The sequence below is a fragment of the Abramis brama genome (assembly GCF_963993115.1).
Source record: "Abramis brama genome assembly, chromosome: 8".
In the NCBI taxonomy this organism is placed as follows: domain Eukaryota; kingdom Metazoa; phylum Chordata; class Actinopteri; order Cypriniformes; family Leuciscidae; genus Abramis; species Abramis brama.
The window spans coordinates 27,228,859-27,241,817 of record NC_139970.1 but is presented as its reverse complement, the minus strand read 5'-3'; the positions used below and the strand labels follow the sequence as shown (position 1 = coordinate 27,241,817).

Sequence of the window (12,959 nt, the reverse complement as noted above, 5' to 3'; positions counted from 1 at the left end):
AGAAAATATATTTTCTTTGAAATTTTTACATTATTTTGTTATGTTTATATATTTATACATGTTTATGTATAGTGAATATTTAAATTCACTTTTTTTTTTAGAAGTGTAGGCCTGAAGTGTATCTGAAAATTAAATTAAGTTAAATTTAAGTTAAACCTTTTTTAATTATTGTGATGCTAATATAATCTGTAACAGGGAAAAAAAATTAAATAAACAGAGCAATTCCAATAGGGTCCTCACACCATTGGTGCTCGGGCCCTAATAAAAGAACAAAGCTTTTTCACTAGTATATAGTAGACTTTTAGACCCATTGTATATGAACATAATTAAATGTATATGTGTGAAATTACTATAATAAAATTATTACACAACAGCTGTGGCGCGGAAGAGAGGCGTATGAGCATTACTAACTCATAAAAGATTGATATCCAAATATAAAATGATAAATAATCTGTTTTCCTGCAACACTGTCATTTCTGTCTATATGATATTAAACAGGAAAAAGGCAGACTTCAGGGAATTGTTCATGGGTTCATGAGAAGACAAACGTTGCCTGTTATGACTAGAGGATGACAGACAAATATAATTTTTTTTAGCTGTGTGTGTGTGTGTGTATTGAAGGAGGTACTAGAGGAAAAATATATAAATCTGTGTGCGAGTGTCTTTCACTTTTTTTGGTGGTTCCATATTCTGATTATCTTCCATTAATTTTTCATGATCTCACTCGTTTTTTCTGCTTGATTTACCATCTCCAGTTTATGAGAACTCTTCTCAACCATTCAACAGCTTAGTGCTTCATTACCTTCTTACAGAACAAATTCCATTGCTAATTAACTCTAGTCTAGTGTGTAACGCTAGTGTGAATATCAGGCCTTCTGCAGGAGACATTTGGCTAAAGAAAGATAACTCAAACAGAGCGAGTGTGTGTGTGTGTGTGTGTGTGTGGCTGTATTTAAATTTATTAGATGTGAACAGAAGCAGGAAGGACAACCAGAGGGAAATACATGTTTATTTGGATCACTTCACTGCAGTATGTTATATGCCATGCACTTTAAGTTTGGGTTGTCCTATATGTTATGTAATAATCCTATGTATTATATTCGGAAAATAATGTTAACACAATAATTATAGTACTGGTCAAAAGTTTGGGGAAGTCTCTTGAGATCTTCAAGGTTGCATTTATTTGATGCATCACTGTCACGTGATCTTTCTGAATCATTCTGATATGCTAATTTGGTGCTTAAGAAACATTTCTTATTATTATCAATGTTGAAAACAGTAAAAAACAATGTTGCTGCTTATTTTTGTGGAAACCGTGATACTTTTTATTTCAGGATTCTTTGATGAATAGATCGGTCAAAAGAACAGCATTTATTTGAAATACAAATCGTGTGTGTGTGTGTGTGTGTGTGTGTGTGTGTGTGTGTGTGTGTGTGTGTGTGTGTGTGTGTGATGTTCACCTGATGTTTAGGCAGGTAAGGGACTGAAGGCTGATGATGGTATCAGGAATGCCTTTGATGCAGTTGTGATAAAGATTCAGTGTTTCCAGGGAGACCAGATGACACACCTCTGACGGGATGTCAATCAAGCGATTCTTCGACAGATCTGAGAGAAAAAAAGGCCGCTCAGTTAAGACTAGCACTTAAAAAAAAAAAGGTTAGAGAAGTTATTATGCAAATAGCATGACTTCACATTGCACTTAATGCTACATTTGTTGTTGTAGTACCCTAACTAAACACAAGGAGGTGCTTTCATAACAACAGATATCAATGAAGAGAATACTAACAAAAACAACCATGAGCTTGTGAAGTAGGGGATTCAAAGGTTAAGTATCCTTCCTGAACACACACACACTCAGTTCGAAAGCCATAATTGGTAGTGTCCAAGCTCAGTTAGTATTTCACGCGCCTAAAGGTGATGTCATTGTTTAAATGATGACATTTAACAAATGTGTGTATGAGGATTTAACTACCAGATCATTTCATCAAAGTGATTGGTGTTTTGCTTTCAGGCCATGTTTTTATATCAAATTCATAGTAATATTAATGAAACTGTGCAGCAGTTGAATCTGCTTTGTGAGTGTGTGACTGAACTCCTGTATACATTATGTGTGTTTAATGATACAACAAATGACAACTCCAACACTGACCTATAGCCTGTTGTCACTACGCATTAGTGTTTCCAAGGAAACCGTACACACAGACCTATGAGAGACTGTGTATGTGCTAATAGTAAAAGACAGTTCAAACCAAACACACACACTGTATTTTTCATGCATTAAATAAGCCTGTCAAGAATGAGGGACCCTTAATACACTCCAGTATACATATAGTCAAATAAGTTTGACAGAAAAACATACTCACACAATTTTATGAGACCTTTTAGTCCTTTTTTAGTCCTACAAACATTAACCCTAATAAGAAGTTCAGAGGATAAAAAAAAAACACAAGATACTCAAACCATAGCTGACTAATTAAAAGCAATAATAACAACTGGACTGGTGATACTCAAAATTTGATCCATACGGGATGCACCGATGCACTGATTTTCTGGCCAATACTTATCAGCTGATAATTATTAAGTAAGGAATAATTGACGACAGGCCGTTGAATTATTAGAAAAATAATGCACACCCGAGGTGGTAATGCGGTCACGACGCGAAGCGGAGTGGCCGTTCACCTCGGGTGTGCATTATTTTTCTAATAATTCAACGGCCTGAAGTCAATTATTCCGCTTATACTACAGTTACCACACCTCGAAACATTGTTCAGATTATGTATTTCAAGACGTTTGTAAAGTTTTTGTCATTAAACGCTCTTGTATGTAGGACTAATTTCTTACGCATCTAGTCCAATGCCTCCGTTGCTAATTCCAAAACGTCATTTTAGAGTTAACGGAGGTTTGAGCCACTGATAGCAGACTAAAGCTGGGGACACACGACTAGCTGACACACTCTCTGACTGTTTTCATCGACTGCAGCAGATTTTAAACACCGACTTTGAACACAGACTGAACGCGCTGAACGCGCGTTTGGGCATTATCAGTCATAAGTATCAAATTGCATTCATAACCGGCCTTAAAGTGTGTCCCCGGCTTTATGCAGTTATTAATGCAGTTATTAGAGAGAGATGTTGCAATAATGAGACAGAAAAGCATGTGCGTCAGTATTATTAGCCTATTTATTTATTAATTTAATTCGTTTTAATTAATTCGTTCATTCTTTTTTTTTTTTTTTCATTGACAGATGACAGTAGACTATAGCCAAATAAATGAAACACAAAGCCCTTTTAACAAGTGGGCCTATAAATAATTATTTATTTATTATTATCTGCAATAAAAATCCGTACTGCAGGACTATCCATTTATTTAGCCTATATTCAGTTTAATTTTCTATTGATTATAATATAGACAGGACTATATACTTTATTTATTAAAATTAAACTGCATGTTTCCATTGATTGTGAAGCTAGACATTGAAAATTGCAGATCAAGCGCATGGGGCTAAATGCTTTTTCTTGTTATGAATTGTATCCTATTTTCCGTTATTACCGTTAACTACGCGAAGTGATTTGGAACTGTAATGCGGTCAAGACCTGCCTGGAACTACTTTAGCCGTGCGTTTCCCTGAAAATAATGCACACCTTAGAACGTTCGTCAACCAATCAGATTCAAGCATTCAACGGCCCTGTAGTATAATCCACAATATGCTATGTGCAATAACACCCTTGTGAAAATGAACACTTCAGCATATTTTTAAAAAGAGTACTTAGTTATTACATAAAAATGTTTTTCTGATGGACTTTTATTTTGAAAGACATGCTGGAAAGTTGTTGACTCTTCTGCAAAGACTTTGCTCTATTCTATTTCTATTTCTATTTCTATTTACCAGGATCAGTGTCCATGTTTTATTAACAGTACATGTTAGTATTGGTTATTTACTGTATCATGGTAACTAGTTTCCGTAACCTTAACCCAAAATACCACCAATACAAATGTTTTGATGACTGTGCTGGCTAATACCAACTTACTAACTTTACTGTACAAACAAAAGCTAGTTTGGGACTGCTTTTTAATAGCCTTACCTTATTCTCTATAATACTGTTTATCAATCCATCTATTTAGTTTAATTCTATAATCTATAGCCTAGATTCTGAATTTCCTCATGTCAGGGCAGACAAATTACAAAAGGTCTACAAATATTTGGCCACACTTTTATTATTTAAAAGATGTGTATGTTGCAGCCATTTCATTTTGAGTGCTTTAAAAACAGCCCATAAAGCCCTTCACCTCAAACACTGTAGTGAACATGGCAGATAACCTAGATGTGTCTTAGTTACAGGCTGACAGAACAACCGATGTGCTAGAGGCAACCATTAAGGGCAAAGGGTAACCAACCAGTTCTTATTACAATTAAACATCAGAGTATTAGTTTACTGAAAGGAAAATATGATTGGACAGCTATGTGTGCCACCAAACAGCCTTGTCGGTTCAGCCCATTCTCAGCTTTGTGGGCAAAGATAAAAAACAGAGGGATGAATAATCATTTCATGATTTTAGGCCTGTAGGTCAAATCTACAGCCTGTGCAGATAAGCCTATAAGACCAACTAAACAACAAAATGAGGATTTAAAAAAGCATTTATACAGAGTTTGCTGAAGCTTTTCTAGTGAACATTATATAACATTGTTCTACTGAACAACATCCCTTCCACTACTGTCAGGTATAGCCGAGAGAGAGAGAGAGAGAGAGAGAGAGAGAGAGAGAGAGAGAGAGACCACACAGACCCGGAAACACAAGAAAACATGCCCGCATGATGTGCTGCAGGACCGAGCTAGAAGAAAAGCTTTTTTTCTAGAGTACAACAGTCAGAACCTCTTCACAGACTCCTGATTTTCTTAGTCATACAGACGCCGGTCTCACGGCCTCTCATCTCCGATCTGTCTCTGTGTGAATTGTCTCTCTGTCTTGCTGAGCTGTAACAGCAGTCCGTGTTGAGGCTGTTTGTTCCGTTCAGAGCACACAATGGGCATCAAGATGGCACAGATGGCATGGATTATCAGACTAACCCTGATGAAAAGCACACACACCTCATTTGCAAGAGTGTGTACGTGTGTGTAGATTTATTAAGAAAATATGATAGTAAACAGACACATGAGAAATAGAACAGGAGGGAAGGATAGAAGAGAATGAGCCTGAATGGGAGCTCTATGTCAACACACGCTGTCAAGGGAACACTGATGTAAGAGGATTCTGGGAAATGTAGGTCTGTAATGGGAGCCTGTACAGCAACAACACTGAACTATGATAACTAATACATGTTAGTAGAGGATCCAAGTGCCCCTATTATGCTATTTTAAAGGTTCTTAATTTTGTTTTGGAGGTCTCCTACAACAGGTTTATGCATTAAAGTAGGGGTGGGCGATCTCACGTTTTTATATCGTGATCGATCTTGAAGACGTCCATGATCTACTTTTTAAGCGAATCGTAGAGATTGTGATCTTTTATGCACTCGTAATAATGTTAAAATACAGCAATGACTGCCTACTAGACGTCTGTGCTGACTGGTCAAATCGCCCCTCGTTAAAAGCCTAAACTTAACGTGCAAATCAGTCAAATCATTTAAGTGACAGTTGTGAAATAAAGTCTACTGCAGGACATGCTTTATTTTAAACAGACTTATTAAAAGTGCATTAAACTGCATAAGAGACTGATCCCCACGTGCTTTCTGTATGCGTGCTGCGAGACGGACAAGCAAAGCATTGAGGTTTCAGGCGCGCTCCTAAATGGTCAAATATACACACAGATACACTTTTTGTTTAGCCCTTGACATCCCCTAATAGGCATTTTTAAAATTGTTGTTCCTCCGTGAGGAATGTCTTGTGATCGATGCAATGGATTATGTTGATTTTGGACTCATTTCAATCGGGAGCATCCACACAAGTAATGATGTGCCATTGATCTATGCATGTTCCATGAAGTTACGAGCGAAAATGGGCTTCACTTACAAAAACTTGCTCAAGTTTAGTCAAAGCCCAAAACAATTAGGCTTGTTATATTCTACTCCATGAGACCTTTCAAATGACATATGACACATGACTATCTGAACTGTATGAAGTTTTTGACATAATTGTACACAAAAAATTATTTCATAAACTATGAAAACTATATATGAAAATTATTAGCAAATAACTCAGCACTACTTAGGAGTTAATCAAATTGGCTACATGCATTGTAAAGTTCTGACTCTAAGCTTTCAAATGACACCTATTTTGTGTTGATCAAGGCAGTAGTTTTGAAAAATATGATTATTACTTTTTTCGTAGCTACGTGGCACCCACGGGCGGTACACTCCGTTTTAGAGGGATTACTCAGCACTCATTTAGAGTTGATCGAAATGGTTAGACAAAATAAACTAATTATTTTATATAAAATATAATTTTGATGTCACAAAGGGATGACGTTTTTTTTTTAAATGGCAACTTTTTACTGTATATTGTATCATAACTTAGTTAACCAATGAACAGCATTTTTTTTGTTTAGCATTTCTACACTAATAAAAACACCAATGTAAAAACTACAAAAAACGTTTACAGTGATACATGCATATACAGTTGTATTCTGTAAACTACATTACTTGGCTTGGGGTAAGATTTTGAAATAGCAGTATCTTATACACAGACACAGACATACTTCTGACTGAGTGAGTGAAGTTGATTGCATCTCTCCTTCTTTCATTGGAGCTCTAATCCCTTATTCTTTCACTTAAACACTCTTGTCCTCCTCAGAATGTCTCTGAAGTGGGAAAAGGACATAGAAACACAGTCTGTCATTATGTTGCTCTGGGTGTGGCCTCATCCTGCGGCGTACAGCTGAAATAATCAGCTGAGCATATGTGTGTGTGTGTGTGTGTGTGTGTGCACTTATTTAAAGTATGTAATCAAACAGATGGTTCTGACTTAAATTTATACCAAGTGTGCACAACAGTTAAATGCACTTGTACACGTGGAGTGATTCATTTGTGCTTGAGCATTTTCTGCCACTCAGCATTCCTCTGTGTGCCCACTCTCACCGTCACGGTGTGTGTGTGTGTGTGTGTGTAAGTGTGCTCTTTGAGTTCTGTTGAATAAGCAAACTGTTTCTCTCTGACAGACAGCGGCAACACACACTGGATGGGAGGAGTATGTGTTTGTTTCTTTCCTCTCATGTTCATATTACATCTGACTTCAGGAGGCACAGATTATCAAAGCTCAGTTGAGCAGAGATCTCTGGACCAGCAGACAATCCAAACAAGAAATCAAAGCAGTGCTTTCATTCACACATATTGATCATCACAGATGGAGTGAGAGGATCACCAAAAATAATAGTAAAATATAATTTAAAGCTAACATGAAATGGAAGTTGTGATACTTCCCAATTGTGATTTTGCTTATTGCTTCTTTAACAAGAAGAAACGTAGGATGGGACTTGATTTTGTCCATCGGGAATTGATTGGATCATTGTCGTTTGCTATTGCTGCGATCTCATCCGTGCACAAAATAATTCATAATAAATACGGCAATATTCAATTAAAAACAACAATCGCTTCGCACGGGCTCATGGCAATTCCAGAAAGGTTAACAATAAAGGTCATCTGATGTCATTTGCTTTACAACAGATTTTTTTTTCTCAATCGCTTTGTGTCTGACAGGCTGATCCTTAGCTTAGCAACATGCTAATATCAAATTTTATTGGGAAAAAACTGACTTGTGTGCCACATTTGCTATGACAATGATTCAACTTATTTATGATTCTTTATGATGCATTAAGAAATCTAATATTTTCAGTCTGATTCATTTCAGTCCGTCACATTTTAGTTTGATTCAATTTGCTCATTTCGGTACAACTCACAACTGATTTGTTAAATGTTAAATTTGTTAAATAGTATTTTGGATAAGGAATGAAATAATAGTACAATGGGTATTATTATTATCATAACTGATTTTTTAAAAATGCATAATCGATGCACTTAATTTTCATTGTCACTCAATCCATCAATGCATTGCAGACCCAGAGCTAGAAGATCTGATTTATTCTACCATATGATGACCTGATTAGCAAGCTCAGTCACACACACACACAAGGCTTGCTGCAGTAGTCAGTGGTACATGGTGCTCAACCGTACTTACAAGTGACACTACAATTAACTGAAAGCATCTGCTCTGCTCCATACAGCACAAGCTGCAGAGTTGAAGCAGGAGTCAGATTTCACTTATCACGTGACGAGAGTAAGGAGAGATGAGATGACTGACAAGACGATGGTGGAGGATTGGGTGCGCAACAGATCCCGAGAGTCATTGACAAATATCTTATCTTGTAAAATGTGCAGTTAGTACCGCAGCTCCCTATACACAGAGTACGAGTGATCTTGACAGCGAGAGCGCATTCAAAAGCCATTTCAATACCCCACATAATATACACACGCATATCCATATAAAGAAAACCACCCACACAACCCTTTGCTTTCTGTATTACTGGGGACTTCTCATTAACATACTGTTCTTAAATTATGCCAAGTAATACAGATTAGTAATTTGTAGAATTTTTTAAAGATATTCTTTAGTCTCTCTTTGAACCGTTTTCCTTTAGATGGCATTGCCATGGGAGTTTTTCCACATATTTAAAAGACTTTTGTCAATTATATGAGCATTGTATAGCAAGGCCATAAACATATTCAAAGATTAACTCAATAATAAAATATATACTACAAACATATCACCTTCATCAGTACACACACACACTTTGACCCTCTTTCTGGTGTCGAGGTGGAGCTCTGATAAAGCGAGTGTCTCAGACTGTATGTAGGGCAGATGAATCTGGGTAATAGCACAGTCTCAAGGACACAAACAGCTGGTGTCTGACTGTACATGTATATTAAACTGAACAGGTCACCATTTATCAGGCAAATACCATTAATTTGATCAAAGGTGACAGTTAATACATTCATAATGTTACAAAATATTATTATTTAAAAAAATATATACTGTTGTTTTGAACTTCCTATTCATCAAAGAATTGTGAAAAAAAGTGTATTACAGTTTCCACAAAAATATTAAGCAGCACAACTGTTTTAACAGTTTGATAATAATAAGAACTGTTTCTTGAGCAGCAAATCAGCACATAAGAATGATTTCTAAAGGATTGTGTGACACTGAAGACTGGAGTAACGGCTACTAAAAAATGTACTACATTTTAAAATATATTTAAATAGAAAAGCGATTGTAATAACATTTTACAGTATTACTGTTTTTAGTGTAATTTGATCATATAAATGCAGCCCTAGTGGGCTTAAGAGATGTTAAAAACATTTTTAAAAAATCTTACCAACCCAAACCTTTGAATGAGGTATATGTAAAGGTAGTAGGAGGTTTTTTACTGTCCTAAATAAGAGCAGTGTATTACATTTAAATAGGCTACTGTTTGAAATATTCTGACATAACTTATGTAGTTGTGTCTACAATATTAAAAACAAAAGGCAGGGTGTGATAATGAACCATGTTGATGAAGGTGTTCTGATGATGATGTGTTTTTCTCTCAAACCTGCCCCGATTTAATTTGTATTTCTTTCTAACTGTATACCAGCATAACACAGGTTTATTCTGTAAGACAGAGGCAGGATGTTGTCTCCTCCCTGGCTCATTGTATGACAACATGTGCAGAAAGGGTCATTTCCTCCTGGAGAAACATGGGAAACACACACACATATACACACCCCTTCCCAAACACATGAAAACCTGTTCGGGTACTGCCTGCAAAGAAATCTCACAATGTTTTGATTGGGCATTTAAATTATTCTAATTATTATTATTTTTTTTAAAGATGCTTTTACAGAGTATAAATGACATCTGTGACAATTACTTAAGCAAGCAAGTTGACCAAGATACACTTGAAGTGGCGTTTCATGACTTGACTTGACCTGCACTTCAGTCACTTCCGACAGACGGCCTAGTTTGCGTTTGCCTGACACAATGTGCAGTGACCCGTTTATTAAGAACTACAGTGGGGTCCAAAAATCTGAGACCACTAGTAAAAATGTGTCTACTACTTAATATAAAATATTTTATTACAAACTGCATTATTATTATAACAACATGAGTGAAAAGTTGAATTGAAAAATGAGCATGAATTTTGTATTTGGTTTGTCCCTGTTTTGCTTTTTATGACAATTGTTTGTTTGTTTTTAACTTTAGTTTGTTTAGTTTAATGTATAGGTTGTTTATTGTGTTCTTATTGTGGCCCACAAAAACAATAGCCTATATTTACTAAGAAATATACTGAATATTTAGTATTAGTATATATTTATATTTAGTATTATATTTATAATTTATATTAATGAAGTATAAATTACTTATTTAGCTTCTCAGATACCAGACATAGGCCTTTACAAAAAAACATATGGGTTTTAAGTACATTACATGAATTAAGCATACAAATAATGTGTGCTTGTCGAAGCTAAGCTGTGTGATACATAACTGTAAATGTAAGCATTCATACATACTATATAAACCTTATAAACATCCCGTAAGGTCATTCAATAGTATCTAGGACAATTCCTACTACAAATACATGAAATTTGAATTTTTTTTTTTTTGATATCCAAAAATAAAAAAATAAAAAAATCACATTTGCACCAAAACCAAACACTGGCTATCAAAATGACTGACAGGTTAAGTAACAAGCCAGCAAGATTAACAAAATAATGCTATCCAACAAAAGTTTCAGATACCTTGCAGGCTAACAGTTTTGAATAAATATTATCGTCATTACAAATTCACTTGTGTCACAATCCTTCGGTACAGAAACTGTAAAACCATAAACCATAAAGGTTCATGTGCTAGCAACCTAAATGTGTGCTGAAGTTGAACTATGGAACGATTCCCATAATGACTGAAGTAAAAACAAAAATATGGCCTAAACATGACATGTGGCCTAAAAGTGTGAACTTGCTTGGCTATTTATGTGAGACCACAATTCCTGAAAATGCCCTCACAAAAAGTGTGTGTAATGAGCTATTGTAATCTGAATTTATGAACAATAAAAGTCTATGTAGGACAACACATTCAATATTTCTCATTTCTGTCATTCTCTTCTTTCTGACAACAACGTTCTTTCCAACAGCTGGTTTAAGGACTGTCACACAGCATCTGATTTTACAGCAATAAAATCTATTCACAACCATCATGCAATGCTGTGACACTCTTACAAACCTACAGAAAATGGCGTAGGTTGGAAAGCCCTACAAGGGTACTAAGCCAAAACCCTTCAGGACACAGATGCCCCCATTAAGTCACACACACACACCAACACAAGTATTTATTTATTTTTATTTTTTTAGAAATCCTCATTAACAGGCCCCAATAGTGTCTGAACAGTAATGATTTAGATCGTAATACTTTATAAGGTTAAATTTCTTTATGTTTGTTAATGCATTATTTAACGCAAAGCAAAATGAACAATTTGGCAATTTTCACAGCATTTATTCTATTTATCTATTTATGATTAATTATAAAACATGAATGTTGAAAACAACTTGAAATCTTAACACAATATATGTAATAAAATAACATTAACCAAGATTAATAAATGTTGTAAATATTTTCCATTGTTAGTTCATGATACTTACTGCATTAACTAATGTTAACACACTGAACTTCACTGGAAAACCTCAACCTTTTTAATTTGAGGGCCCTCATATTGGTAAGATATTTTCACAGGTATTTCTGAATTAATTATGACCACACTTGTTTTCAAACTTTTTTATTAACAGAAACTAGGAGTGTTGTTACAGAATCGCAAAATAAATTGTTTAATTCAAGATTCTGATTCCGTATGTTTTTCAATAAAAATAATAGTTGTTGTGTGGGAATCTAGATTTTCTTTGTGTTTTATTTTCTATTTTTTTAACCAATGTTAGGGCTATGTTTAGTTTCATTGTGTTTTGGTTTCGTTTTCCCGGATCCTGATTGCCTGTGTTCTCGTTCTTTGTTAGTTTCCATGGTTCCTGATTAAGTTGCGCACCTGTTTCTAGTTTTGTTAATTATCTATTTCTGTGTATATAAGCCCTTGTTTCCTTGGATATCTCCAAGTGTTAAATATTCTGAATAAAGACTTTTGTTGTGAGCAGCAGCCACCCTTTACAACCATTTTAATTAAGTTTTAATTCATTTTGTGCATTGTTGTAAAACATTACCTCTTTAGCTTACACTATATATAGGGGTGTTGCAAGTCTCTGAGACTCTGACACCTGAAAATAGAGAAGAGTCGACCCTTTGTGGCAGATGCATTTTTTCCTATCTTCCATTCAGGTTCTATCAGTGAGTGTTTGAGTTTTGTAATGAGTGACAGGTTGTTTCCATGGTGCATTAGCAAACACTATGAAAGGTGTTGATGTAATGCATCTTTAATGCATAATGTTTATCCAAAGTGTTGTTGCCCAGAGATAAGACGCACTCCAATATTTGGGGGTTGGAGTAGCCTATTACTAGTACTAGTACACTAGTAGTGTGTACATGTGTGTGGGTTTTATCTCATAATACACCCACCAAAACATTAACATACATGTACCACAGAGAAAGAAATATGGATGTGAGATTATCTGCCAAAATGCTTTTCTGAGACTATCTCTCTATACTTCTATCCTATTAGCATTTGTCTCGCTAAAATTAAACCCTGACCATCCGCAACAATATACATGACTCAGAGAGCTTGTCAATGAGAGGATTTGTGCTTGCATGCTCACATTTATGAAAATGCTATCATGTGGAAGAGGGTTTGTGTTGTGAGTGTGTATGTGTGTCGTATAAGTTTGTGTTTCTGTGTATGTGTCCCAAAAATGAAACAAAAATGTGTATATTGTGTAACAAGGTTAGTATGCATGTGTGTGAGCTCATGTGTAACGTAATTGTGTGGGCTGACAGCAGAAAG

At 35.4% G+C, this 12,959-nt stretch overlaps 1 protein-coding gene across 8 annotated transcripts in view; it reads right to left on the bottom strand.

The window, feature by feature from the left end:
- Positions 1–12,959, bottom strand: part of lrch1 (leucine-rich repeats and calponin homology (CH) domain containing 1) — a 44,910-nt gene that overhangs the window by 27,073 nt on the left and 4,878 nt on the right. For all 8 annotated transcript variants that reach the window (XM_084122804.1, XM_084122808.1, XM_084122811.1 and 5 more), the window contains exon 2: positions 1,461–1,605. In XM_084122804.1, the coding sequence (XP_083978930.1) occupies positions 1,461–1,605 (145 nt within the window). The remainder of the gene's footprint in view (positions 1–1,460; positions 1,606–12,959) is intronic.